Consider the following 27,985-nt stretch of genomic DNA (forward strand, 5'->3'; position numbering starts at 1 on the left):
TTTAAGGAACAGAAGGTATGAACAAATGAAAAAATAAGTTAAAATGCTTTCTTGAGTGAGATGAATAGTAAGCAGGGCCTCTAAGTTACTCAGAACAAATAACCTTAAAAACATTGTATCAAATATAGAATAGAGAGTAGTTGAAATAAGAAAAGCATTTACCTTACAAAAAGAATAATTTAATAGAGAAATCAAATAACTTGACTTGTTTTTAAAGTCAGCCAAACTCAGAAATAGATTTAAACCACTAGCGGGTATGAATATATCTCTAGTACCATCTAGTAAAATTCAGTGGGGTTAGACCAAAAGTGGTTTATCAAATATGAAGAAAAATGAAGGATTTCAACTGGTAACAGAAAACATCTTTGTTAACTAATGCTAAATTAGATTCCTGTATAAATATTGTGATATGCTTATCAGTAAAAAATTAATAAATCTTGTTACATTTTATTCATTATTAAGCATCTGTTAAGAGAGTTCATAGTTGGTAATTTCAAAACCTTATATGGAAAACTCCTGAGATTGGCTAGAAAGTAAAGTAACCTTAATGAATGTAACTTCTATGTGATACTGCATATGGATTTAGGTGAATTGATGAAGCTTTTTGCTTATCTGTTAGTAAAAGATACGCAATAGATAAAAAGATAGTGCAGCCTTTCTGCATGGACTTGTCATTCCTTATTCTGCATGCATGGGTTCTTTCTATGCATGCATAGTTTCAGATTCTTTCATTTTGTCTTACCCTCATGCCTTCAAATCGTGACAAAGCTCTTAGAGGTCTCAAAGCTCTTAGTGTCCTAAGGGACTTAATGGCACCAAGTTCAGAGTAACCCAATGCATTTGCTGTTAAGCTAACCAAAGAGACCTATATGAAAACAGGAAAGTAAAAATTATTATATTGTACATACTTCTTTACATACCATAGATGTGAGATATAAACTTCTTTAGAAGAATCTAATTTTGGACCACTTTCTTCAGGAATAGGAAGTCTTTTAAATAAAAAAAAAAAAAGAAGTAATATGAAAGAAGAGTAGGATAAGTTAATAAACAGAAATATCATAAGGTAACAATATCTGGAAACATTAATGCTTCTGAATTTCATATTTTGCTAGTGATTTGAGGACGTTTAAAAACCACAAAAAGCAAATTAAATTAATCTCCCATTTTTACCAATTTAGGTATTGCTCCCACTTTTTCTTTGTTTTACAATGCTGTTGAGATCAGTAATTATAGCTGATAATGCCCATTTGATTGCCCGCAAATGACTGAAAGGGAAATGATCGAAGCCTGTTTTGAATTAACAGATGGGTCACAGAGCAACATTGCTGCTCTGGAAATAGGTAGAAAGGATTAATTTTTCTATATTCGGTTACACTGACTAATCTTTTTGCCTGACTGCTGAATTCATGTGCTTTACAGGCTGACAATAACCTGGATTATGCTGTTTCTGAAGGACCTTATGAGAACAGTTCCATAGGCAGCAGGTGTAATAAAGTCTCATATCCACAGGCCTTTATGTATTCTACGTCGCTATATTACCTCAGTAAGAAATACCATATTCTCTACATTTGCTATGGCTCCTGTCCAAAATAATACCTTCTGTTTTCTTCCCATTGCCCCTAAATGCTCCTTCATTACCCTGTTCTAATTCCATACCTATTTATTGATCTCATGTGCTCTTTCATTATAAAGAACAATGCATCAGGTAAAGACAACTCTAGGACGGTGCTCTTTATGAACCATATTTAAAAACAAGCATTATATGTGAAATCTTTAGCTTTTAAAAGTTAATAGCTTTTCTGTACGTGTCAATCCTGAGGTCTAGCAACCCACAAAACTAGGTCCTTCTGATTAAAGAAAATACCCAGGTGCGTAAATCCAGGATTTAATCATGAGCTTATTCAGACACTTGAATATGCGTTATACCTTCCCACAAAGAAGTATTCAAATTTTCACATTCACAGGATGGCTGTTTGGGATATTATGATTTAAATAAGGTCAAATATTAGTGAAAATGAGTTTAGAAAAAGAACCGGTGCTTCTGCTTGCATGCTTCTTCAAGCTTTTTTGTTATAGATGCCATTTAGGTGCCCGTTTTGAGAAAAATTTAGATACTAAAGAACAAAAGTGTTTTCCAAAGACAGGGTATTTTATTTGAATGAGTACTATGTTTGAACATGGATATCTGTAGCTGTATATGTGAAGTTGAATCCTAGATATATTTAATCCATAAAGTACACCAATCAAAAAGTTGTAGGCACCAGTCACAAAACAAAACTTGAGAAAATGAACTGCTTTGATTAGCCCTTGTATGCTGGGAACATATTCAGAAACTGTTGGATGTTCAGCAATGCTTTGGGTCAATAACTGCTTATGAAGTTCACCTTTTACCTATTCAGTGTTTGTTTCTAAGTCATTGAAACCTAGATAAAATGCATCTTAATTTTAAAATTGAGCTTGTTTAATATTTGTTTTTCGTATAAGTTTTACCAGAAATTTCTATCTTAAAAATGTAGCGACTGATTGTGGCTTTGTAACTATGTAAAACACAGTATTTTAGTTTCACACAGAGAACTTCATAAACTGCAGAAACAGTATGTGTTTCTGCACATTGGAGGTTTTCTCAAAGGGGCATACTTAGGACATTCCTTTTTTTAAATTCTCCGTAATTGCATTAATATATCAAGAAATGGTCTCCCCCATTTCACAGCACAGCACAGTAGAGTTATAGCTGTTAGATAAGCCTTGCAGGGAAGATTGTTGAGCCTGATTTCAAACACGGATGTGAGGATTGCAAGTTCAGGAATATTCATTGGACTTTTAATACTAAGTAAGCCACACCACCAATGCTACAGATACATCTTGCATTCCTTGTAAAACCCTAATTCAGCCATATGCTGAAATCTGTGGACATGATGTTCGTTTTCTAGCCAGAGGAGTTTTAATCCAGATGAGTGTCTGATGTCTGGTGGACCAGACATCCATCTAAATGCTGGATGTGACTTAGAGCACAGCGGGGGGAAAGGCAGGTCTGAAGGTGGGAATGAGCTGCCAGGGGTAGAACGGGGGACAGCACTACCTCTTTCAACAACAGTGCTGGAATAAACCCTTTAACTGCTTGTGGGGCTACCATGTGAGGTTCTTTTGTTAGCAGAAATTCCAGTCTTTCTTAACTCTGTGATATAGGAAGGCAGTGTTGTAAGTGTAAAGTGAAAGACAGAGAAATATGGAATTTTTTCCATCTACCTTACTTTTTAAATTGAAAAGTAAACTAGAGCAAGTAATTAAAAAAAAATCAGATAAATATAGAAGTAACACTTAGGAAATATACTACATACATCGACAATCAGGAAGTCCAGCCAGCACCAGGCATTAGTAAAGTATGTTTGATAGCCATAGGCCACCCACTTCAGCAGCATTTCCAGAATGAAGATGTAAGTGAAGACCTTGTCAGCATATTCCAGCATGGTCTTGATAGTCTTGCGCTGTTCAATATATATGTCTTCAAAAGCCTATGGGTAAACACATTCAAACATATTTGTTGTTCCCTTTTGTTACTGCACATACTTCATGTGGTAACCAAAAACAAACAAAAAAAGGCAACAAAAAAAGGAAATGATCTTTCTTCAAGAAAAGGCATGGGAGTGTCACTTCTATCTGATGTCTCCTTTTCTGCTAACTCAGTATATACCTGTTTTCCCTCTATGGAACTATATTTTCCAGCTCACAGGAGGGAGAAGCAGATATTACAAGCAACCACTTCACTGGTCAGAGATTTTTATTTCTTTATTTATTGCTCGTGATGAATTATTCTTCTCAGATCATTTTCAGTACTCACCAAGAGCACTGATTCTGCAGAGTGGTGTGCCTGAACTGGATTCTACTGAGATAATTTGGTTTGTATGGAGGTAGATCCATTTTCAAAATCCAGGGCTGTAAAGTTTTCAAGACAATGACAGTACAATTGATCTTATGTTTTTAAGTCCTGTTGCTTTTTGAAAATTTTAAGTAATAAATCATAAAACAAGATCTTCCTTTCTTAAAAAAATATTTATTTACCTAAATCAAATACCTGCTTTACTGTATTATTCACATTCTATGAGATGCATAAAATTTCTGAGATCCTTGCAATGTTATTTACAGTTTTTGTGTGTTTTCATTTTTAGACGTTTGAAAAAACAATAGCATCTGCTTTTTAGAAATTCTTCTTGTCCTCCAAGAAAATTTCCCCTTAATTGCTTTTAATTATGCTGTTATTTCTTATGGAGAACAATTGATTTTACTGGATTGAAAGAACTGGAATGATCTGCTAGCTTGCAAAGATTTGGATATTTATTGATACTAACATTAATTTTTAGCCAGCATGCTTTTGAATCACTTTACATCTGTCAGTTCAAATGATTAGTGTTTGTCTATCAATCATCAAATTAACATCTGTGTATCAGTAACTTTGGATACTTTGATCAGGCTCTATGGTACCTGACACTCATATGCAATCACTAACAACTTCATCGCACAAAACTGGGAAGAACCAACACATCTCATTTCCTTCTTATAGGCGGGAGAATGCCGGAGGCTAAGCTAGCAGTGCTCTTGGCAGCTAGGAGCGTGTCTGCTCCCTGCCTGGGGGTGTGCAGGCAGCCTGCAGCGTGCCTGGGCCTGCCGGATTTCCTGCGGTAATGACAGTGAGACTCCTCTGGAGTGTGGCCTTGGGGTGAGCATTGGGATACAAACTGGCAGGTCCAAAGAGACCTTTTCGCTATCACAAGGGAAGTTGAAGGCAGCGCAGGATCTCGCATCTCTGGAGGCTTGGGCTTATTGCTGGTCCCAAGCATTTTCACAAAATAAATGTTCTGTGGGTGACACACACCTTAGGTTCACATGCACGAGGCGCTAACACCATGGAATCTCATCTCAAACTTCCTCTAAATACAATGATGGAAATTCACCTTTATCAGATCTCTTGCCAGTACTGTTCTTTCATTTAAATTCTTGTCACTAGAGGTTTTCTCCGCTTGGTAGCATGAACCGAAATTCAATAGTGTAGACGTGAGTTTTTTGTTATTTCGAGGGTTTTAAATCACAAGGAAGGTGTCACATGGTGTTGAGTAAAAGTTGCTTATTTGATGGTTGTGTTGATATTAGACCAAACAAAAGCAAAACAATTCTTAAAGACTTAACTGAAACTAATGATAGGATAATCATAAACTGCTAACCATTAATGATATTTTAAAGCATTGGGAGTGGTCTAAAGAGTTTATAATACAATTTTGCAACACAATTTTGTTTCATGATGTAGGAACTTAAGTAATTTACCGAAGGGTAATTGCAGCTACCAGGGTAGGTGCTAGATATACTCTACGTTATCTCAGGGAAAGTAGTTTGCCTAAGAAACTTCAGCTCAGTATGTATCCAGGCTCACCTTTGTTTAACAGTTCATCTCCAATTTCTTTAATCTTTGTCTTTATTTGTATTTGTGAAATAACATATTACTGGTATGTTTTGTTTCTTTTATTGTTATAGATTTATATTATGGTTGGCTTCTTTTTATTCTGCCCTCACATACTTGTTAACCTTAAAGCAAATTCATGTTTTTACTGATATCCCTTTAGTCTACATGAGTATGAGTCAGGAGAAGCTGAATTAGAAGCATAAATAATAAATTCTTATTCTTAGAAGGGAATAATTACAAACACACAGTGTTAATCTTTCTTGCTGTTCTAGCACATAACATTTATAAGACTGTATAAGCCAGCTCTGGCTCTTGCAAGGTATCGTGAGCTGTTTATGCCATTACAGTTTCTTCCAAACTCTTCTTTTTTCCCCAGTGACAGTTCTTTTCCCTGAGTTATATCAGTAAACACCAGTAAAACTAGAGAGTAAACTCAAGTAACAAAGTTGTCCCTCTCCCTGCTTCAGGCGTGTCACTATCACTTTCAGCAAAGGAGTTAAGCTCTCTCTAATCAATTATGTCTGTTCTTTTTTCGACATATTGTTGAGACTTTTTCTACCATTCTTTCAAAGGCCTGACTAAAATTTAGTCCTGTCATTTGAATTGTGTGTTCTTTCTGGTGGAGAAAACTAAGTTAAAACAATGTTTGAAGAGCCAACTTTTAAGAAGTTTTCTGACAACATTGTGACACTCTGTTCATGTTTTACTTACCAGAGCTCCACTACTGAGGAGAATCATAAAGACAATGAAAGTCTCAAACCAGTTGTGTTCGACAATCTTGAAACAGGTTTTTCTAAGGTTCCACCACTGCTTTCCTCTCCCTTCTTCTATACTTACTTGACAGCACTTGAACCTTCGTACACAGCCTTTAAAAGAGTGTATGTATTGGGGGGGGGGGGAGGGGGAAAGAGATTTTGTTGAATTGCATTAATTTTGGTTATGCATTCTGTTAATGATACAATGCTACCTTTCCAGAAGCTGTGCTATTTTATAAAAAACCCAACAGATTTTCACCTAGATGACCTTCTTTTTCTCCAAAGCAAAAAAATTTAACACTGAGACAATTGGAATTTACAATTAAATGAAGAAGTAGGAAGAAAGTATTTCTCATTTATCAAGAACTAGGTGCTCAATACAGTGCACACAAAAAGATAAAAGTCCATGGAACATTAAGCCAAATTACGAGTAAAAATATACAAAGTCATCCAAATGTATAGCAGGTTTATGTAGTAAGATATGGGCAAGTGTTATTAAATTGTACTTTCTTTTGTTTGGGATACTAAATTCAGACCATGTTGCATTTATTGTATGAAATAATTCTAAGCCTCCTATCTGAGTTCTGAGCTTTTCAGTACCAGCTAACTTCTCTAACTTGTGCCCCTAATTTATTTAAGCTTTTCTGATTTAGTTGCTGACTTGATTTTGTTTCTTCTTTCATTTAGGTAGAAAAATACTACTTATCAATAATGGTATTTTCTTTGCCAAATCCAAGTCTGTTACAATACTTCTTCTTACTAGTTCAGTGTAAATTTCTAAAGAAATGTCTGTTATCATGTCCAGAAAGAACCCAACCCCAGCACTGACATTTTCCGAACTCTAAATCTAACTTCTGCTTACAGATACCAAAAATGGCATTTATATCCTTACATTACTGTTTTAAACCTATTCCTTTCCCCACCTCCTTTACATGTACACATCCATAAGGTTTCTCACAAGGAAATGCCTTTGCAAATAAAGTTTATGACCAGATTCTTGTTTTATTGAGTTGTGTAAAAGGGCCAATAGAAGGAAGCATGAAAGATGAATGAGTCCACCAGGTGAGACTGTTCTTGCCCCAGGTGGCACACAAAGCCTCTTCCTTCTCTTCTTGCCAATTTGTAGAAAGTTCATTTAACATTTTGCACAAAGCCATCCAGGTGCAGTTTTTATTTACCACTCAACAGCTGTATACATTTCAGTAATGTATACTTTATAAAGCACTTTGATAGGTATCTATGAAGAGTGGTATAAAAATAGTGTGTTATTTTATTATCTAGGAGACTGCAACTAAACTCAGAAAGTACAATAGTTCATACTAAAATAAAACTTTCAGTAATATGTTTTTCTTATTTTAAAAATAATGATAAATTTCTGATAAAATGTTTTCTTAATTGTTTATCAGTATAATTGTGGTATCAGTATCCATATGGTAAATTATGGTCTAAAAGTGCTACTGCCAATAATCATAGTTAAAACATTGACAAAAGGGTAATTTAATACATAAATATTAATACTTAGTTTAAATAGATAATTATTCCATATTTCATGAATAAGTATTATTAGTATTTTTGTTCCAAACACCTTCTGTGAAGCAGGCCTCTGGCTCCTGGGCTTCTTCAGGTTCAGCTTCTGGTTGCTCTTCTGCAGGAAGTCCGATATCAACTGTGCTACCTTCGGATGAACTAGACGAATTTAACTTCTGTAAAGGGGAAAAAAAACCAGCTTTATAAATGCACAGTAAATATTTTTAAGGCAAATATTAGTTGTGTTCAGCATAAGTAAATAATTCTGCCATGTTTTTGAATGTTCTAGTATTCAACAGAAGTATATTGCTGATAAACTTATGTGAAATTTGCACAATATTTGGTTTTCCTTCTGCATTGTATGGATCCATTAACTAGAAGGAGTATCAGTGATAGATAAGGCTTTAAACAAAATTATGCTTTAACCTGAAAAATATGAATGATGATGCTAAGCCTGCAAAGATTCATGACCACAACTAGCCATAAGTGGGAACGATCTCTTGACCTACATAGAAATGACGAAGCTTAAATATATATGCAGGAATCTGTAGCATCTACTGAAAAGCAGGTAAGAGCCTAAATATAACTATATAAATGACGTAGGAGCTCAGAGGAATGAGAAAAAAAAGTACTGATCAGCAGAGGAGGCTATACTTTAGAAGTCAGCAAGTCCAGATTAAAATTGCTGAAAGTCTAGCTCAGAGTGAAGCAGAAGCTGCATACAACAAGGCTAAGGTAGATTAAAGATGGCCCATAAGACATCAGACTGTGTTTTATAACCTAATCAAATTTTCAATAACATGATGAGCATAAAGAGAGAGGAGTGGAAGATGGAAACCAAATTTTAAAAAACTGAATGCACTTAAGTTAATCCTATCCTAAACATTCTCGAAGCATTGTAACATGCAGCCGGGACCTGGTTGCAATCTAGCTGGTTGGTATCATGGCTAAAGATTGGGTAAAAATTGTGAAGGAAACATGTTTAAGGATGCAGAAGTAAACAAAATAATGGAATAAATGCAATATAGGTTCATCATTGCAGCAGGCTTTTTGATATTGAGGACAAAAAAATCCCCAAACCCTGACAACAAAACTCTCACTAAAGCAGTAGCCAGTCCGTTTTTCAGTAACAATTCCAGGACTCATTGACATGGAGTTGCATGGTGCTTAATAAAATTTGTAATATTTTAAGTAGCCAGTTTTTAGTTAATTTGTGGTGACTATAGAGATTGGAAGAACAATGTTTCAACTTTATCAGGAAAATGGGTTGACGGATCCAGTTTCAGGCTCTGTCATTATTTGTCACAAGAACCAATTTATAGAGGTTTTTTCCCAAATTACATTACAGAGTTGCCTGTCTGATATTTTTACAAAAATATTGTATACTTCTAGTAATCCAGTTTTCACAAATCATCCTTTGCAGTATGATTTACCACTTTTCAAAATAATTTTGAAAATACTTTTCAAAACTTTTCCAAAGCTTTTTCATTTTTGGAAAAAAACCTTTTCATTTTATTTCTCTATTTTCTTCTAAGAAGCAGATTTTCTGTAATATTAGTCAGCTACTTTTTGCACATTAAAATTAAGCTCTTTGAAATTAACAGTGTAATTTATAATTTTAAGATGATTAATTTGTTACTTTGCTAGGGGAGAGAAGAGTACTCAGCTGAAAAAACAAAACAAAACCAAACGAAACAAACAAACAAACCCCCCACAGAACGCCCCCACTTTTAGACCTGACCCGATCAGCAACAAAGGATCCTGGCCAGCACTGCAAAACTCCAGGAATGGTGCTGAAAAACTCAGTATGGTCTGAAGCCAGCTGGAACGCGCCTGTTAGTGCCCTCTGGCCTGAGGAGTAGAGAATCCATACAGTCTTTTCTAAGTGGGCTCTCATCAAAACCTCAGCTAGTTCAAAGGTTCTGTTGTTCCAGTGTTTATCGTTTCTTTTCCACAGCCTCATTACACTAGCAGTCAATGTAAAGTAAGGAGTTGGACTCAAATCCAAACCAGCACTGCTGGATGGATTTTCCATGGAAAACTATATAACAGAGCTGCTCTTTCATAAGCTTCTGGAGGAAGTCAGAAATGTCATAGTACTTTCTCAATGGGATAAAAGGTAACCCTGGTCCTATAGGTAGCCGCACATTTACAGAAAGCTTTCCCAAACTGAGTCTGTTCCTCATTGGTCAGTCATAAACCAGCTTGTGTCACTCCTTTTGACTGCCTGCTCTATGATGGGTTAGAAGACTGGACTGGACTGGCCAGCATTAAGGGAGTTGTGGGGAGAGTAGACAACCAGTTGTTTTCCTCCAATGGATCTTTGTTTAAATGTTGCTTTCTTTAGAAATTCTTCCTGCTGGGGCAAATTCATAATGTGCTCAAATACATTCTTATAACCTCTATTGTGGCAGTGGTTCAGAAGCTTGAGTCAAACCAAATTATAAGACATTTTGGCTAATATTTAATAGGGAAAGAAATATTAATGCTTCAGGTATTAACTGGGAAATGGGAATAACGCTGTCTCTGAAATAGGTTGCCATGGGGAGAGGCTGTTTTGTACAGGTCTCCTTTCTCGGGGGAGGATCCAAAGATTGCACTTAGCTTAACACTGGGTTTTTGTTCAGAACACCAGAGGGCTTATGCACACTGAAATGACTAATTTCAGCTAGCCTAAAATTAGGTGTCTGAAGTACTGTTAGCAACACAACAGTGGCGGGGGAAGATGAGCTATCCCACAAAGAAACTGGATTGCTACCGGAATGGAAACTAGCTAGTTTAAGGTTGAGGCTCCTCAAGTCAGAAAATTAATTTTGTTAAGTGTCTGGAAAGATAATTTTCTGATTTGACTAAAATGTCAACAAACTAAGTCACTGAGGGTGTAGTTGTTTTGTGAATTACGTTATCAAATCAATTTAAATGATTTTGTTAATAGCCACAGACAAAAAGTCATGTGAAGGAACAGTTATAGCCTTAATATGTTTTTTAAAAATACAGTTCTCAACAAGGCTTTATATCTATAACCTCCTTTGGCATTCCCTTGGCAACATGAGATATTTTTGTCTGTTGACACTATTTTTCAGTTTTAACGACTAAGTGATATGAAAGAGTCTATGGTTAAAATTTCTTTTTATGGGAATCTTGGTCTAGAAGAGCTGACAATTTTAATATCTAAAAGAATTCCAGTGTCTAAAGGAAATACATAAACTATCTCTATGTTTTGTGGTTTATAGCTGCTCACAAAAAAAATCCCATAGAGGGGGATTTTTTGAGTGGCAGAGAGAAGATGTATGGCAGTCCTCAGGGGACCCTTGTTACAGGAGGCAAACGAAAGTTTCTGGTGGAATAAGGCTGTAGCTAAGGCACTGCCCTGCTCTACCAGTTGTTGCAACTACCATATGGACCATAAACAGTTCTTATGGATTAGTTTGGTCTCCCATTGCCTGGCCTCTTATCTCCTCTTGCAGACTAATTTTTAATCCTTTCTCACACTTCTGTTCATCAAGAATTAAACACTCATTTATGCCCAAGTACAAAGAAGTGTCAAAATAACAAATGATCAAGAACTAAATACACTGGCTTATGCTGAAAAAAAGAAAAATACTCAAAAGATCAGAGACAAATGCACAAAATATCTAAATACCTCTTTGCTTTCTTCTAGGTCTGATTCACTACTAAATTCCTCCGTGTTTAGATTTTCAAAGTCGGATTCACCCACAGCAATGGGCACTGTCACAGTGAGGCTTGGATTGTTTATGAATGACATGTAATCACTTTCATCAACTATATATTTTTCCACACTGCTGCCTGTGCCTATGCCACTAGTTGTTCCATTCGCATCTTTAATATAGTCATGGTCCTTGCTTAGTTCCACAGTTGTATGGTTAGAAATACAGTTATTTTTGTTGTTCAAATCTTCAAGTGGTTTGATTTCATCTAAAGCTTTTTGTTTTTTAACAAAAGCTTTTTGGATGAATTCACGTGCTTTTCTTTTCACATAATCTATGCCCTTCTGCATTCTTGCTACAGCAATTTGGAGATTATTCATTTCATTGTCATCATCTGTCACGGCAAGGTTGTCTGCACTAAATGAGCTCAAGAGCAAGGCCAAAAATAGGTTCAGTACCTGCAGAAAGATAAAAAAAGGACGTTCTAGACTTTATCCCAACAAAGAACATTTATTTTATTAAAAATTGTTGCGTTAGTGACATCGAAGACTGAAATCCCAATAATTCACCACAACCAAAGAAAAGGACCTTCAAAACTTTTTCTCTTCTCCATAAAAAAATGAGCTTTTTAAATTTTGCTTAGGTCCTGTTCACTATTCAAAAATATTCCTACAACTGACTAATATCTGCAAATATGTTTTTAAATCCCCACAGTATATAAATATTTTGGTGCAAAATCTTATAATCTAAAACCAGAGATAACAGATTTGCTATTCAGCATCATTAAAAAGTTTAATTTATCCCATCACACAGCAGAAATTAGATTATTTAGGTGACTAATCATACAGGATAAATAATAAAATAATCCACAGCAAATGGTTTATAAAAAGCCCATAAACTAAAATTATTTGAAGCATAAAATATTTACAAAGAGCCAAAAGACAAATTAAGAATGTGACTGAGTGCTCTCTCTAACATTCTTAGGATTTTGATATTGCAGAATACTTTGTTCTCAATCCAAAAAAGCTCTTAAGCTTAACTTTAAGCATCGCTTGAAACCACCTGCATAAGTGCTTTGTTGAAGCAGAGCCAGAGGACTTAGTTCGCTTCAGGACTGAGCCTGCTCTATTGCCAAATAATTTTTTGCTAATGCTTTGATTACGTACCACTAGGTTTCCAATCACCATGACCATCATGAAGACAGTAAGGCACATGGCTTGGCCAGCAACCTCCATGCAGTCCCACATCGTTTCTATCCATTCTCCACACAACACTCGAAATACGATCAAAAAAGAGTGAAAAAAGTCTTGCATGTGCCAGCGTGGAAGCACACAGTCACTTGCGATTTTGCAGACACATTCCTTGTAGTTTTTCCCAAACAGCTGCATCCCAACCACAGCGAAAATGAACACAATGATGGCCAGCACCAGGGTCAGATTCCCCAGAGCTCCCACAGAGTTACCAATAATTTTTATCAGCATATTTAGTGTTGGCCAAGATTTTGCCAATTTGAAAACTCGTAACTGGAAGAAAAGAAAAATATTGTTAGGACAACCAGCGAGAAAGACACAAGATATTTTAAAGTTAATTTGTGGAAGGATATTACTGCAAAATATGCCCTGAGTATGACTGTTCAGAGGGTATCCTCTTGTCTAAAAGCATGAAGATGGGGGGCTCAGTCAACACAAAATTGTGAAGTTAGAGCTTGATATCCTCAAAGGATAGTTTTTACTGAAGGCCAAAGAAGCTACTGGTCATATTAGATGGAATTTAAAATCTAGGGCTCATCTGTTAAAATCATCTGGGCCACTTTTCTACTGGTATTTGTAGAGCAGATCTATCCTGTGATGCCACTCAGAGCACAGTATATCGAGTGAGTCAATTTGTTTCTGCATAGCAGGATGTTTAAAGTGTGTACATACAATAAATACATTGGAAATAGGCCCAGGGCACCCATTGTTATCTGTTTGTCTGGATGTCTATCAATTCCCATTGAAGACAGTAAGATACCACAAGTAATAAGGATTTGTACTAATGAAAGAGACATCAGGATCAGTATCACGGCAAATATCAATCAAATTTTTAAGGCAAAAAAAAAAATTATTTTAATGAAACCCCACTGAAAAATCAGTGCAATTGATGTATATTTACCAATCTGAATGATCGAAGAACTGAGAGTCCTTCCACATTTGCAAGACCAAGCTCAACCAAGCTAAGGGTTACAATAAAACCATCAAAAATATTCCAGCCTTCCTGGAAATAATAGTAAGGATCCATTGCAATTATCTTGAGAAACATTTCTGCTGTGAAGATTCCAGTGAAGACCTGAATTCAAAATGCAGTTTGTTATTTCATTGTGAATAATATTACAGATTTAGCTGTTGTCCAGGTTTTTAATTCAAGCTACATATGTTATCCAAAACTGATACTTAAAAATAGTTCAGTGTACTGTAGTGATTTATTATGCCCACCTTCCCTTAACAAGCACCATACAAACTGAGTAATTTTTTCAATTAATTAAATTTTATACTAAACAAATTACATAAACTTCTGTTTTATAACATTTATAATCCAATTTCAACTCTATCAGGATATGGACTTCCTCATGTACTCTATAAACAGTTTCCCAAATTTGATTTTCACAACATAAAACAGAATGCTTTCCAAGAAATTACATGGTATAACATCTTTCTTGGTATACTAATTACATTATACAGCAGCATGAATGAGGCCAAATCTAAGACTCCAGAGGGGCTCCTTTGCTGGTATAGCCTGCCATAATCCCATTCAGTTCAACAGAGATACGATTATTTACCAGATGGGGATCAACTGAGATACAACAATTTGCTGAAGCTGAGGAACTTCTAACTGGGTGTTGCCAGTGAGTTCAGTGAAGTTGATTGGCTCAATCACTTTAAAGTCAGACATGAAAGAGCATTTAGGAATGCAGTTTAAACTTGATATTGCTGGTAATGGTTTCTCGTCATGGGATGCTATGCTGAATGAAGGAGGAATCATATTTAGGAACCACCAAGGTAGTGATCCTGAGTAGCTTTGAGGGAAGTCTTAGAAGAATTTCCTGTAGGATAGGAATGTACTAAAGCCACCATTAAAGGTTGCCTGAGCCCTGGTCTGAAATGCTTTCTTTTTTGGTTTTGATAACCCCTTTTCAAGCAAGCTGAACAGAAAATGGGGCAGCTAAAGGGAATAATCTAACTGGGATAATCAGGAGATGGACAAGAAGAGCCTGCCTAGGAACACCAATGCTCAACATAGATTTTATTGCAGTCTTTAAATGCATTCCAGATATAAACACCAGAGAGGGAAAGGTTACTATTTTTTAAGCAACAGGATTGGAACCACTGAGGAAGAGGTAGGAATGAATAAACACAATTTGAAACGCTGACTCAGGCTCCTAATGATCAGGATGGTGGGTTCTCAAGGAGTTTTAAACTACTGGAACTGGAACTACTGGAGCAGGCGAACCCTGAGAGACTCTATATTTGAGAAGGGGTTTATGTCAGGGAGCCTAAAACTGAAAGAGCATGGTGCTTATAGCCAGGTTCTCTCGCACTCCCTTTGTAGTCAGATGTACACCAAGATTTATATGGCATTTACTTGGTTGGAAAAAAACCCTATAAAATGCTACAATACAAGATTTTACATTTTACTAGGAAACTCAGATTCAGAGTTTTCCTTATTTTAAGTATATGAAAACCAGCTATGCATTTATCTATTAATTCTCTCTTCTAAATCCTGTAGTTATTTACATGATTTGAGGTATTTTTTTCCTCATTACAAAACAAGGATTATTAAAAATCCCATTATAAGAAATCAATTCTTAAAATAAGAGACAAAGTAGGACTGCAGCTGCAGATACTTCTATGTGATGAAACCTGTCAGTTCAAAAGCATCAGAGCTACAAAAAATTAACTCCTGAATTCTTTAATAATTTATTTTTTTGAAGTAGAAGGGAGAAAATATAGTTGACAACATGAGGAAAAGATATCTTGCTAATTATCTGATGATAAAAAATGTAAAAACTACAAGAGGAAAAAGTATTGCAGGATATTTTTCATAGTTTTACATAAAATATATAAAGAAAACAATCTACATATCCACATTAAAAAGTCTTTTACAGAAGAAAATTCTAGAAATGCTTTTAAATGGCTCTTTTAGCTATTGTAAACCTTTGTTCAGGAAACAGAACAATTAAAAACACATTCATAATTTAAAGATTTCTATTGTATTGATTGAAAAAGTAACACTATATTTATTTGCATAATGTCTTTTTCATGGAAGTAATGCATTTCCTGGTTTAGTAGTTAGACAAATCAACTTCTGTTTAAGATGGACTTTATTTAATGTAGCATTGGTGCCAATTTTTAAATTTTTAATTTGGCTTAGCAGAACACTGCAATATATTGATTTTACAGTATCCTAAGTTATATCAACCAGGGCTGACAATGAAATTTCCAAAAATGCTCTGATAGAGTCATATCTGGAGGCCGATAAATGTCCAATAAATTTACTTTCTAAAGAGTAAAAAAAAAAAAAAAAAGCTGTTAAAACTCCTTCTTTCAGTTATTCCAGACATACTTCCTTCCAAATCATGAACATAAAAACCCAACAGACTTACCAGATTTCCAACTGAAAGTACGTTATTGAATTCTTTGGTCATTGGATAATGTTCCATAGCCATAAAGAGTGTATTTAAAACAATGCAAATTGTAATAGCCAGGTCAACAAACGGGTCCATTACCACTAAGTTGACGATATGTTTTACTTTTAACCAATGTGGACTGCAGTCCCAGATCAAGAAAATATTTGCAAATTTATACCAACATGGTGGGCATTTCTGTCTTGACTCTTCGAGTTCTGTGGGAAAAGAAAGTTCATACAGGTAACTATGTGATTGCTCTAACATTCCTCAATCCTATATGAATTGTACCAGTCAAGTTGTCAATCTAAACTGGTACTGATCAACTACTTATAAGTATGCCTTTTATACTTTTTTACAGGGCTTTTCAAGAAAAAAATTGCTAACCAATGTATTTATTTTGTTCAAAGCTTATCTATCAAGCACAACTTTGTATTCTAATCACTACTCCAATCAGTACCAATTTATGCATTGATTTGTATTATGTATTTTATTGTTCCTTGATTACATTTCAGCCTGTTCCTCCCACTTACTGTTCTATTATGTAAATATTTTTATTTTGAAATTTGTGGTGTTTAGGTAATAATTTTCAATATCATTTTCATTCCTAGTTCAAGAACAAAAACATTTTTATCACCTAGAATTGCACTTCTTTAAACAGTAACTGAATAAATATAACTGCTAAAAACACATATATATTTTAACAATGGTTGCACATATTTGAAAAATGTTCAGTAGCCTTCTTGTGTCCAATAATATATTTTTCATTAATGTGCATAAGCATCCACTCAGTTATGACCATCAAACATAACTCTGTAGTCCTGATGACCACGAGGTACCTGGTGGCAAAACAATGAGATAGAAACGCTTACATATGTAATAACTTTAATGCTCGCTTGTGTAATAACCTTAATGAATAAAGAGCTTTGAGTTTAGTCATTAATATGTGTCAGTTTGTGGGACTGTATCTGTTAATTAAGTTATTTTAAATCAGTTTTTAAGTTTCAACTTAATTTTTCAGAAGTCCATTGAAAAAACAGGTATTAAATATTAAGCTATGCGTAGCACACACCTTCCACAGTGTTTGTGAGGATGCTAGCAATACTCATGGCTCTTTCCCTTAAAGCTGGATCTTCCAGGAAGTCCATAGAAACGTGGAAAGAGCCTGATATTCTCTTCCTCATTTCTGTTTCTGTAGTGGTGCCCTATACAGAGAACAATAATAGGTGAGACCATGTTGGAGTAATAAGATAAGCAAATACTATATAGAACCCTGTTATTAATGTCTTAGCTTGGATACGTGCTTCGTGCACTTCAATTTTTACCATGTCAGACTTTTATTACTTTTTAGTATCTTTTACATAATTTTTAAAAGATATGAGGTAATAGTTACCTACTGTTCAAGACTGAGAGAGAGTTTATTTACTTAGCTTTTGCATTTCTTTCCTTCAAGCTATGAAAAACGGGAAAGGATTGGGTTCAAAATATTGTATAAAATTTTTGCAAACTGTAATTTTTTTCCTTGCTCCTGCTGTGGAAAACACAGAATATCCTGTGTTTTGTAACATAGTAGTCTTTTTCCCCGAGGCAAACTGTAGCAAGTAAGAAAAGTCTGACTTCCTCATGCTTCCTCATGCTACTATTTTTTTAGTAATGTGAGTAGACAACTTTGAACTAAGCAAGACATTTTTTGAGACATCTTCTCTTACCTTGTATATGGTAAGAGAATGGCAGCAATATGTGCTGCACATATGTTCACGCAGACATTTGTATTTTTGGAAGTATGTATTGAAATGTGATCTTCCAATTTGTTATCTACACTACAGAACTCCACCAGCAACGGATGGGAAATATATAGGAATGAGAAATAAATTATTATAAAGAATTGACAACTTCCTTACATTTTTAACAGGGCTGATAAGGAAGAATGTTATCAAAATTAACTAATAATGCTAATTTTGATAAAGCAGTAATAGCATCATATTGATTGCCGTTATATGGTAACATTTTTCTATACTAATTTCAATTGTGTAGTAACTATGATTTTGCAGACCATAGCCAAACGGACCTTTAGATCAGCAAAAGTAAAGTATAGCGCAGTAACACAGTAAAGCATAGCGCTTTTATGAATGTGTAAGTAAGTTAATATTTTATTACTTGGAAACTGCGAATTGCATTTGTTAGTTACGAAAATATTTGTAAATAAATGCTTAGGTTGCAAACCTATCTTAGCTGTTTTATTTATTAAAGATTTTACAAGGTGCAGGAGCATTCACAGCTTGACCAACCAGGAAGCATTGCCAAGGGTTCCATTCTGTAGAAAACACTGGCTGGTGCAGTAAGAAAAGGCCACGATGCCTAAGCTATTTAAAACTTTCTTACATTGTCATCAGTAGCTGGTTTATCTATTATCACCTCTGGCAGAAGCTGTCCAACAGGCGATGTAGGAACAGATGGTCCACCAACCAGGGAAACCACCCCATTGCAATCCACAGTGCTGTGCATCTTCCCATTCCCTGGAAACACTGCCAGCATCCTGGATGACCTACTGGCCTGACTAATGTTACTGTTGCGCCGTTCACCATGTCTGCGCGGCACAAAGAGAGAATCTCTTCTGCTATCATTGTCTTCAAAAGTGCTGTGCTCATCATCAGCAAAGTCATTTTCTGATCCTATATCCTTTGCTCTACCTCTGAAGCTGAAAAGACTTGTTCTGCTGTTGCGCCTTGGAGAAAACAGGGAGCCGCGAATGCTCAGCAAAGACTGCAGGCAAACAAAATTTGTGATTATTAGCGGAAACCTTCAAACTTAGCATTGTTATTAGGATAGCATAGGGTTTTTTTTTCTTGTATGAAAGTAACCATTTTTCCCAGAAGCTAAATGCTGCTGTGAAATTTTTGTATGTATTTCATTATATTTATATTTTGCCAATTATGAGCACTGCTTTCTCCTGTCAGTTAGAGTTGCTGAGTAGAGTAGTTGCACAATACCCATCAAGCAAAAAAGGGAGTCTATACATGCACATTCTTTCATGTATGCAGCATCCTGCACATATTGAACCAACCCCCAAACATCATTGAAGCAGGAGGAAAATATGAGGCTATTGTAATGGGAAAATACTGTAGCATTTTAATAAGTCTAGATAATATATAATCGCTCTAAAAAAACCCCACAGCATCAATCAGAGAATATTTTAATACAATTTTTAAACAATCCTGTTACAGGAATGGAGATATGAGGTTATGTTTAATTCTCTGTGGTTTTTTACAAGACAATCTAGCAGCTACAGCACTTTCTCTCAAGCACTAGCAACAATAATAAACTTTAATGAAAATCTCAGTGTTTCCATTCTTTAGGCAGTAGGGTCATATTACAGTACCAGGAAGACGAAAGTAGTTTTGTAACAGCCTATGGTGCTTTAAATGTATGCTTCTACTAAAAATAACTGTATGCAATACCTGATGTGGAGAAGAATACTTCTTTTCGTATGTCAATCTATTGCCTTCAATAGATAATCGGAAACCTTTCCTTCTGATGCTGTCTTCTGATTCGGACTTGTGAAATTCATCTTCATCTTTTTCCTCTCCTCCAGACTGTTCTTTCTGTTTTCTTTTTTTCCTTCTATTTCTCCTCTCTTTTGCGCTCTTTGAGCTCAATTTTGATGCCTCTGAGGAACTTTCTGAGAGCCCTCCTGCTTCTCCCCCGGCACTGGGCTCCCTGGACTCCGCGGATGCTGTTACTGCTGCTGCTGCCACTGCTGCGGCCTGCCATGTTGCAGAATTAATTTGTGTCACTGAGCAAACCACGACATCGTGTTTTTTTTAAATTTACTTATACAGAATTTCCAGTCCAAATGCCCTGGATCTTAGCACTTTTCATAGGATAGCCTCTCCCTATTTTTTTTCTAATTTTTATTACTCAATTGATTCAAGATATGTGTTGGTCATAGCCTTCTTCCATCTTTCATGAGTAGTTTTTAAATGCAGAAGTCTAACAGACTGTATTAATGACACTAGACTAAGAAAAACATAATGAATAATGTATACCTAGTTTGAGTATTCCTTCTTGATTATGGCTGGGTTGTTCACAGTACAACGTGTTTAGTGCAGAATAGAAAAGCTCTCTTGTTGAAAGCCCAACAGGGTGTTTTATAACTCCAAATTCAGAAAGCAGAGGGTGAATATCTCTAGTAAAATTACTTCCATACACTTCTGCATTACTACACCATAAATTATACCTGAGCTGCTTCTTGTTGTTTCTTCAGTTGTTCCAGCATCTGTTGAAATTCTGCCTCTTTCTGTTCTGCTTCTTCCATGGTTGCTTGATTCTGTTCTTCGTAGGCCATGGCAACCACAGCCAAAATCAAGTTGATTAGGTAGAAAGAACCCAGAAAAATCACCAGAACAAAAAATATCATGTATGTTTTCCCAGCAGCACGTAGTGTCTGGAAATAAGAATATATTTATAAGCAAGAAGAGGTTAAAAAGTTCTGTTTTGCATTTTCTGTTAAAATTAAGATAACTTAAGAAAATTTTAGGCCTCTTGCATTACTGATACAAACATATTTAGTCTATTTTGCATTAAAAAATTCTCACCAATTGATAAAGGTTTTCCCAGAAGTCTTGAGTCATCAAACGAAATAATGACAGGAAAGCCCAGCTGAAGGTATCAAAACTTGTGTAGCCATAATTGGGGTTTCTACCAGCTTTCACGCATGTATATCCTTCTGGGCACTGCCTACAAAGACGAACTGGGTGTTACCTTATATAGTTATTTTAATATTATCACCTGGAATGTCCAGGAGAAGATTAGGATTAAAAAGTGGATTTTTCTTTAGTTAATCAGACTAGAAATAACAGCAGTTGTGATTTTTAATAGAAAACTATTTTAAAGGACACTAGAAAAATTAAGCAGGAAAGGCACATAAAAATTAGTGTCAAAAGTTTAATCTAAGCTTCTAAAACATGATATTCCAAATAATTTCTTCAATTATTAATGTTGTAACATTAGTGTCAATGTCAATGTTTTCTACTGTCTGAGCCTGTTAGTACTCATATGGGCAGCTGGAACTGCAAAAATAACACGCGTTTTCCAGCTGCTATGTCTGTTACTTCTCATCCAGGCAGGAGCCACACTAATACCAAATTACTGATTCATTCATGCAAAGACTAAGCTCATCTAACCAATCCACTGAGCTCTGACCAGGAACCCAAATCTTCAGTCCAATGTAAAATCCTAGTATTTTTTATGTGAAAGAAAGTGATCACTCAAAATATATCCCGCCTCCAACTGCACATCTAAAGAATGTCGATCTAATTTGTACACAGTGCAATAATATGATGAAATTTGGTCTTACCCAGCATCAGAACTATTTCCGCAAAGTAGAGCATCGTTTTGCCCTTCCAGAAAATAAAAATGACCTGTTTAGAAAAGAATTTTTTTAAAATTATAAAATTCTGAATATGAAAGTTTTCTTACAGCTCTATGAAATAAGTATTCCTACTCTAAAAGTGCTAAGGTGATTTCAGATGCAGTTTTAAACAAGCAGTATTATTTTTTCAGCAGGATCATAACTTTAGAGTAAATGACAATATGAATTGCAGTAAGTGCTGTCACTCACAGCACTTGCTGTTAAAATGCCAAAATGTACTAAAAATCCTGTCAAATGCTGCTGGATGTACAATTCTCCCTTCAGTCTGATCACTGAACTAAATCACACTTTATGAACTTATATTGTACAGTTATTTATTATAATAATTAAATTGAAAAAATCTGAAAAAAAATACTGATAATTTATTTCAAACTTTCTGATCAGTATTGCCAAGGGTTCCAGTTTGTCACTTACAAACACTTGTGATAGTGTGAGCTAACATGTGAGCTCTGCAAAAAACCGCCCAGCTGCCAATGGCTCTAACGGTTAGGGGTGCGTGCATGCTGCCGTCAGCCCGCTGGTTGGTATGAAGGCCCTGGTATACATCTAACTTTAACTCGGACAGAATTACTGCAGCCATCACCGATTTGTGGAGGTAGGGTTTTAGGAGTGTATGATGAAATTATTGATCACCTTAGGAAAGAGAAATCAGGTGAGTTCCACTAAATCGCCCTGTAGCCAACCATCCCATAAATTGTATAGTAATCCTGTATTTAAAGGACATTTTAGATGGTTTAAACAACAAAGACTTTGACCTGTCTATTCTTAGAAGAATAAAGAGATGATGCGCAAAACGTTGTGCTTATTAAGATTCATTTTGACTGTATCCTTCAGTGCTTTTCTTTTTCCCCTCAAAGCAGACGCCTACAGTTGCTAAGCTCTTGATTTTGGAAGAATTATCACAGGAGGAGCTTTCTCCTGTAGTAACCATCTCCCATTTGGTCACAGGCTTAAGGACGCAGTTTACACAGGGTCAGACCACGTAGCCCAGTATCCCATTTCCGACAGAGACCAGAAGCGTTGCCTTAGGATGTCTGTGAGGACAAGGGAGGGACATGATGATACGCCCCTAAGCACCTCCCCAGCTTCCAATACTTCTGAAGTGCAGCAGTTTTGGAGTTAAGGTGGTACCTTTTTTGCTTCCTGAGAAGATTTAAACCCCCCATTGGATTTCTTTTCCATCGAACTGGCCTGTTAGATTCCCTTAAAATGATCTCATTTGAAATGCTACCAGCACGGCTGAGTTTAAACTTGACTGTGGCTGTGCCAGCTGTGCTGCCCAAGCAGGGTTACTACAGAAGCTAAAGAATTCTGAGTCTGAGGAGGTGTCTCAAGCTACTGGCTCAGCACATCGATTTGCTGCAGGAGGGACATGGCCTGGCCAGCTGCAGCTCTCCATCTGTGAGCAAAATTCACCATTTGAAAAAGTTAGGTTTTAAGCTGTATGTAGACCTTGTTCTGACAGTCTGTGAAGGACTCAATTTCAGTATCTAAGGATACCTGTGTCTTACAGGGTACAATCTTCTGTACTCTGCAAAGTGCACAACCCTGTATGCGGCCGCTGTCATTCTGGGCTGGTATGCATTGCAGAACTGCACTGGGCTGGAACACAGCTGTAAATAGGGAAGTTAGCTGACATAATGCTGACAACAGCTGTCCCCTATGAGGCAAATCTTATTCTGCATTATGTCAGCTAATGATGATTAAAACATGCTGGAACATAGCAGCTGGTTGGGAAGAATGCAAACCTGACTTGATAAGTTTACATGGAGCAGTCAGTCATGATCAGTACTGCATCAGCTGAGCTGAACCGCTAAAATAGGTCTGTATTAAAGTTCTGTGGTTCAGACAAGGTGTGCTCTGTAAGCACACTGTACTTGCCAGCTCCACAGGCAATAATAGCCACCCAGATATTCTCTGAGTGCACTGATACAACTGTGCCAAATGCTCAAAATATTATCGTGATAGGAAAATTTTTACACCACCACAAGCTGAGCGGTATAAGCATGTGTCCCTAACTAGATGCAAAACTTGGAACTGTATTTTACCAAAGTAATGTGAAAAGTTCCTCACTACATCAAAGGTATGCATTTGGCTCCCCTTTATTTGATTGGGAAATGGGAAAAATCCCTGGTAGGTGAGCACTTTACTTCAAAGGAATTTACAGTTGTTTGGGTAGACCTAGGGTAATGACTGAGAATAATTGTTATTTCACAAAAGAGATTGTGAGATGTTATTTCCCAGAAAAATTTGCTTATGGCAACCTTTCCAAGATAAACTTAAATTTATCTAGTATTAGTTTTATCAGATGTGCTATGTCGGAAAAAGAAAAAGGAAAAAAAAGAGTGCTTGACTCATTAATGCCAGGAGTGCTTACATAAAGTTTCTCTAAACGGTATTTCCAAAAATGAGCTCAGTGGCAAAATTAGGGCTTACATGCCTTTTTTGCATAGTATACACAACTATTGGCATAAAAACTTTTTAAATTCCTACAAAAGACAGTGCCATTGCACTGCTCTGAGCTCCAGGTAAGCCCCTCCTTATTGCTCTGTGACACAGCTGGTTTAAGAACCATTTCTGTATACTGTCTACCCACCTGGAAGAGGAGAGCAGGCAGTTGTGAGAAGATAATTTTTCTCTTTGAAACTGCCAGTAAGCAAGGACAAGCTTATTAACTTCATAATAAGACTCATAATTTCATTATAAATTTCATAATACATACAAAATCCTGTGTAAATATACTAACGGGTCAAGTAGCCATTCAATAAAGTATTTTCTGTAACTAATTCAATTCAGTTTTGTTTTTCAAGGAGCTTCAGGTCTTCTTTAAATCCAATGAAATCAGAGCTTGAGTTTATAGATTCTTGGTTAAAAAGCCAGAAAATTAAGTTTGACCTTGAAGTTTAGATCTTCATTAGGAGGGTTTGCTTAGACTGTGTTATACCCTGTGCCATGGGATCTCCATGAATTCACATGTTCAAGTAAAGTGGATTTCACAAAAAGATTGCATCTTGATTTTAAAAATTCAGACGGAAATCCATCACAGTCATTGATCAGCTGTGTGATCACAGTTAGAAGCTGTCTTACTTCTATTTGAAATTTGTCTGGCTTTGACTTGCAGCTATTGAACCTGTTATATCTTTGCCTGCTAGATCAAAGATACGTCTATGATGAAATTTCTGGTCCCTGTGAGGTTTTTCTCAGCTGTGATCAAATCACCCCTTAAACCTTCTCTTTGATGTGCTAAGTAGGTTGAGCTCCTGGTCTATCTTGGTATAAAGCATGTTTTCCAACCCTTTAATCATTCTGCTCTTTTCTGAACATCCTCCAATTTTTCAACATTCTATCTAAATTGAACTTTATATAATATTCCAGTAGCAACTGCAGTAGTGCTAAATACAGGGGTAATACTGCCTTCCTGGTCAATAATTTATTTACGCGAACAGGATACGATTTAGCTTTTTGGCTGCAGTCCTGGCTGCTCCACAGTGCCTTAGGTGCCTTAGCCTCTCCATTGCTAAGGGCTTTTCAATTGCATTTCTGTATCCTGTGTCTCAGCTGCAGCTCTTCAACCTTTCGTGTAAGCTGCTGCAGCAGTGTTTTCCAGAGCCTCTGTGGCACTATTTTTCCTATGTCCTCATGCTGTTTTTCGTGTTGCTGTTATTCTCATGACATTGCACCTGCAAACACATTATTGTTGCCGCAGGTACCGATGGGAAGCAATTGTCTCTGATGTGAGATTCACCCCTCTTTCTCCCCCTTTTTCCTACTCCTTGCTTGTAGCTTTTGGTTTATATTAGGTGACCTAATAACATGCATGTAGGAGCTTAAAAACCAACCAGCCATGCAGCACCCACCCTGATCAAAGTGCGTTCCAATTAGTGCTAATAGCACTGTAAGCAGGAACAACCGCAGGGAGTTTGAGGAGATGCTAATGAAAAATACACGGTTGCTATGAGAAAAGTATTATGGAGTGATCACTGCTGCACTGGAAAGAATACCCAGGGGAGAAGATTCACCTGGGGACCCCACCATTTCTCTTTGCAGCTGGCTACTGTGGTCAGTTTTCCCTTTCCCCTTCCCTTTTCTTTCTCTCTCTCCCCTTATTTTTCTCCAAAAATAACTTTCCCTGTTAGAGGTGATGTATGCCATCAACTACAGTCTTAATCCATGTGAACCCATCTCAACATGAATTGTGCAACATTGATTTTTAGGATAGGGAGCTTAGGTTTGTAACCTCACATTTAACTGTACTGAAATGCATTTCTTTATCTATTCTCAGTTTGCCAGACTGCTCTGTATCAGCAAAACTGGTTGGAAAATCATACTTTGGGAAATTATCAAAACGGAAGGATGCATCAAAACAACATCTGAAGAAGTTTGTCTGAGATTGCTGCTATTCAAGGTTTTAACTAATCTAGATGATGGAAGAATGCTTATCAAATTTGCAAATGATACTGATCTGATAAGGGTGAGCTTTAGGAAACAGTTACAATTTAAAAGATCCAGGACAGTTGGAGAGATGGTCTGAAAAAAGAGAGTGCTGTTCAGGCTGCAGCAATGAACTGTGCAAATACTAAGTGGGAACTCAATGAGATAAAAGTCTGTAAAAGATTCGGGAGGCAGACAAGCTGAACAGGATTTAATGATGTTACAATTGTAAACAACGGCAAATCCTAGCCTAGGATATATAAAACAGAAGTAACAGTTACTATGCTACCACATAATCCTGCTTCTCTACTTAGTATGCCTCATGTGGAGGAGAAATGCCTAGATGTAGGTACTGCACTTCAAGAAAGATGTTTACGAACAAGAAAGGATCCGGATGAGAGATCAAGATCTAGAAAATAAATTAGTGATCTGGGTTGCTTAGCATACAAAAAGAAGACTGAAAGAGGAGAAAACAGGGCATGGCAACATAAGAATAGTCTCTAAATACCTGTAGTGAAGTTGATAAGAACAATGAGCTTAAATTGCAGCAGGAAAATGTGTTAGACCTTAAAAAAAACCCCATTCTAATAATAAGGATAGTGAAGCACAAGAATGGAGAGATGGTGAAAATACTGAGGATTCCAGTGATGAAGTCACTGAATGTCAGAAGTCTCTGACATCTGTCAGAAATGACATAGCGGTCTGTTGCTGATCTTGCTTTGGAGTATGGGAATGGGAAATGTTTAAGACTATTAAGCAATTTTAAGAAGTCCTTTGGACCTCTTTCTGTCTCAGGGGAGATGTGGATTTGGCAGAGGGAGCTGAGAAAAAGAGCTGTATCAAGTAGCGAGACCATGTTCCTTGTTCCCTCTTCCATGCCAGCCTTTGGAGCAGATCTATGAGAGAGAGAAAACACTTCTCCTGCTCTGTCTTAACTAAATGTGTCATTCCCTTCCCCTCCTTATTTCTAAGGACTGGGTCAGCCACAAATCACTTCAGTAAGAATTATGCTGACAATACTTACTTTCATCTTCAATGTACCCCTTCCAGTCAAATGGAGTCACTGTTGAATTAACCAATGTACCATTTTCACCTACGGTGCTGTTTAGCTGGGAAGTAATATTTGTTTCCAGAGTAAAATTGTCTGGAGGCCACTGCAGGCATTTATTCCTCAGGTTGCCCATGAACAGCTGCAGCCCTATTAGTGCAAATACACTCAGACAAAACACAGTCAGGATCATTACGTCCGAGAGCTTCTTCACAGACTGAATTAGGGCTCCCACGATAGTCTTCAAGCCTGCAAATGCAAAGGAATTTTTATTCTGATGTTCAAAACTTTTTTAAAGCATAAAAATGACAGTGTCTCCCAGTAAAGTTATAGATTTCATGCAGAAGCCCAAATAAATGATAGTAATGTCTGTGAAACAACATTTTTGTGAAGAGCTTTTTCACTTGTGAAAATGAATAAATAGCTGAAATTTATGTTCATTTGAAACCGTGAATGGAATGAGTTGCATATATTTCAAAACACTTGTTTTAATGCTAAAACAAGTGACTCTTTTTATTCATGCCATACATGAATCTCACATAAAAGACTTCTTTCTTTTTATTCGTCTATACCACTTGCCCCAAACCTTTGCTACTATCAGTTTTATAACATACTAGATTTAGAAGAAAGTAGTAAAAAGCCTGTTCAAGAATAAATAGGATTAAAATTTAATGCTATAAAACTGGAGATGGTTTGGAAAATCGTAGAATTTTAAGATAATAAATCCCCCATGCAATGCCCGTGCTATTGTTTATTATCTTATTCCTTCATCTTCTTACTAAGTCAACATTTCAAACAGTTCTGTTTTTTAGACACAAATATTCACAACAAATACCACATAACATCATGTAGGTAAAATACACATGGGTAAGAAAACTTCAGGGTTACTGATATTCGTTGAATGTGGAGAAGAAAGCTTGACATCATACGATGCAAACCACACACGCTGTGTACTGCAATGTCTCATGCAAGAATCTGTTAAACTCAAAGGCTGATTTCAAAAGGAAAGAGCT

At 36.3% G+C, this 27,985-nt stretch overlaps 1 protein-coding gene across 1 annotated transcript in view; it reads right to left on the reverse strand.

Annotated features, from left to right (window-relative positions):
- The window catches only part of LOC142083560 (sodium channel protein type 1 subunit alpha), a 98,146-nt gene that overhangs the window by 25,972 nt on the left and 44,189 nt on the right, over positions 1 to 27,985 (reverse strand). The window contains exons 8-22 of the mRNA XM_075153109.1: positions 26,949 to 27,221; positions 21,419 to 21,482; positions 20,658 to 20,799; positions 20,300 to 20,506; positions 19,521 to 19,826; positions 18,478 to 18,825; positions 17,135 to 17,267; positions 16,042 to 16,280; positions 13,554 to 13,727; positions 12,569 to 12,925; positions 11,378 to 11,860; positions 7,793 to 7,910; positions 6,164 to 6,318; positions 3,339 to 3,512; positions 743 to 865 (exon numbers count right to left, since the gene is read on the reverse strand). Coding sequence (XP_075009210.1) covers positions 743 to 865; positions 3,339 to 3,512; positions 6,164 to 6,318; positions 7,793 to 7,910; positions 11,378 to 11,860; positions 12,569 to 12,925; positions 13,554 to 13,727; positions 16,042 to 16,280; positions 17,135 to 17,267; positions 18,478 to 18,825; positions 19,521 to 19,826; positions 20,300 to 20,506; positions 20,658 to 20,799; positions 21,419 to 21,482; positions 26,949 to 27,221 — 3,296 coding nt within the window. The remainder of the gene's footprint in view (positions 1 to 742; positions 866 to 3,338; positions 3,513 to 6,163; positions 6,319 to 7,792; positions 7,911 to 11,377; positions 11,861 to 12,568; positions 12,926 to 13,553; positions 13,728 to 16,041; positions 16,281 to 17,134; positions 17,268 to 18,477; positions 18,826 to 19,520; positions 19,827 to 20,299; positions 20,507 to 20,657; positions 20,800 to 21,418; positions 21,483 to 26,948; positions 27,222 to 27,985) is intronic.

Source organism: Calonectris borealis, chromosome 6 (assembly GCF_964195595.1).
Source record: "Calonectris borealis chromosome 6, bCalBor7.hap1.2, whole genome shotgun sequence".
NCBI lineage: Eukaryota > Metazoa > Chordata > Aves > Procellariiformes > Procellariidae > Calonectris > Calonectris borealis.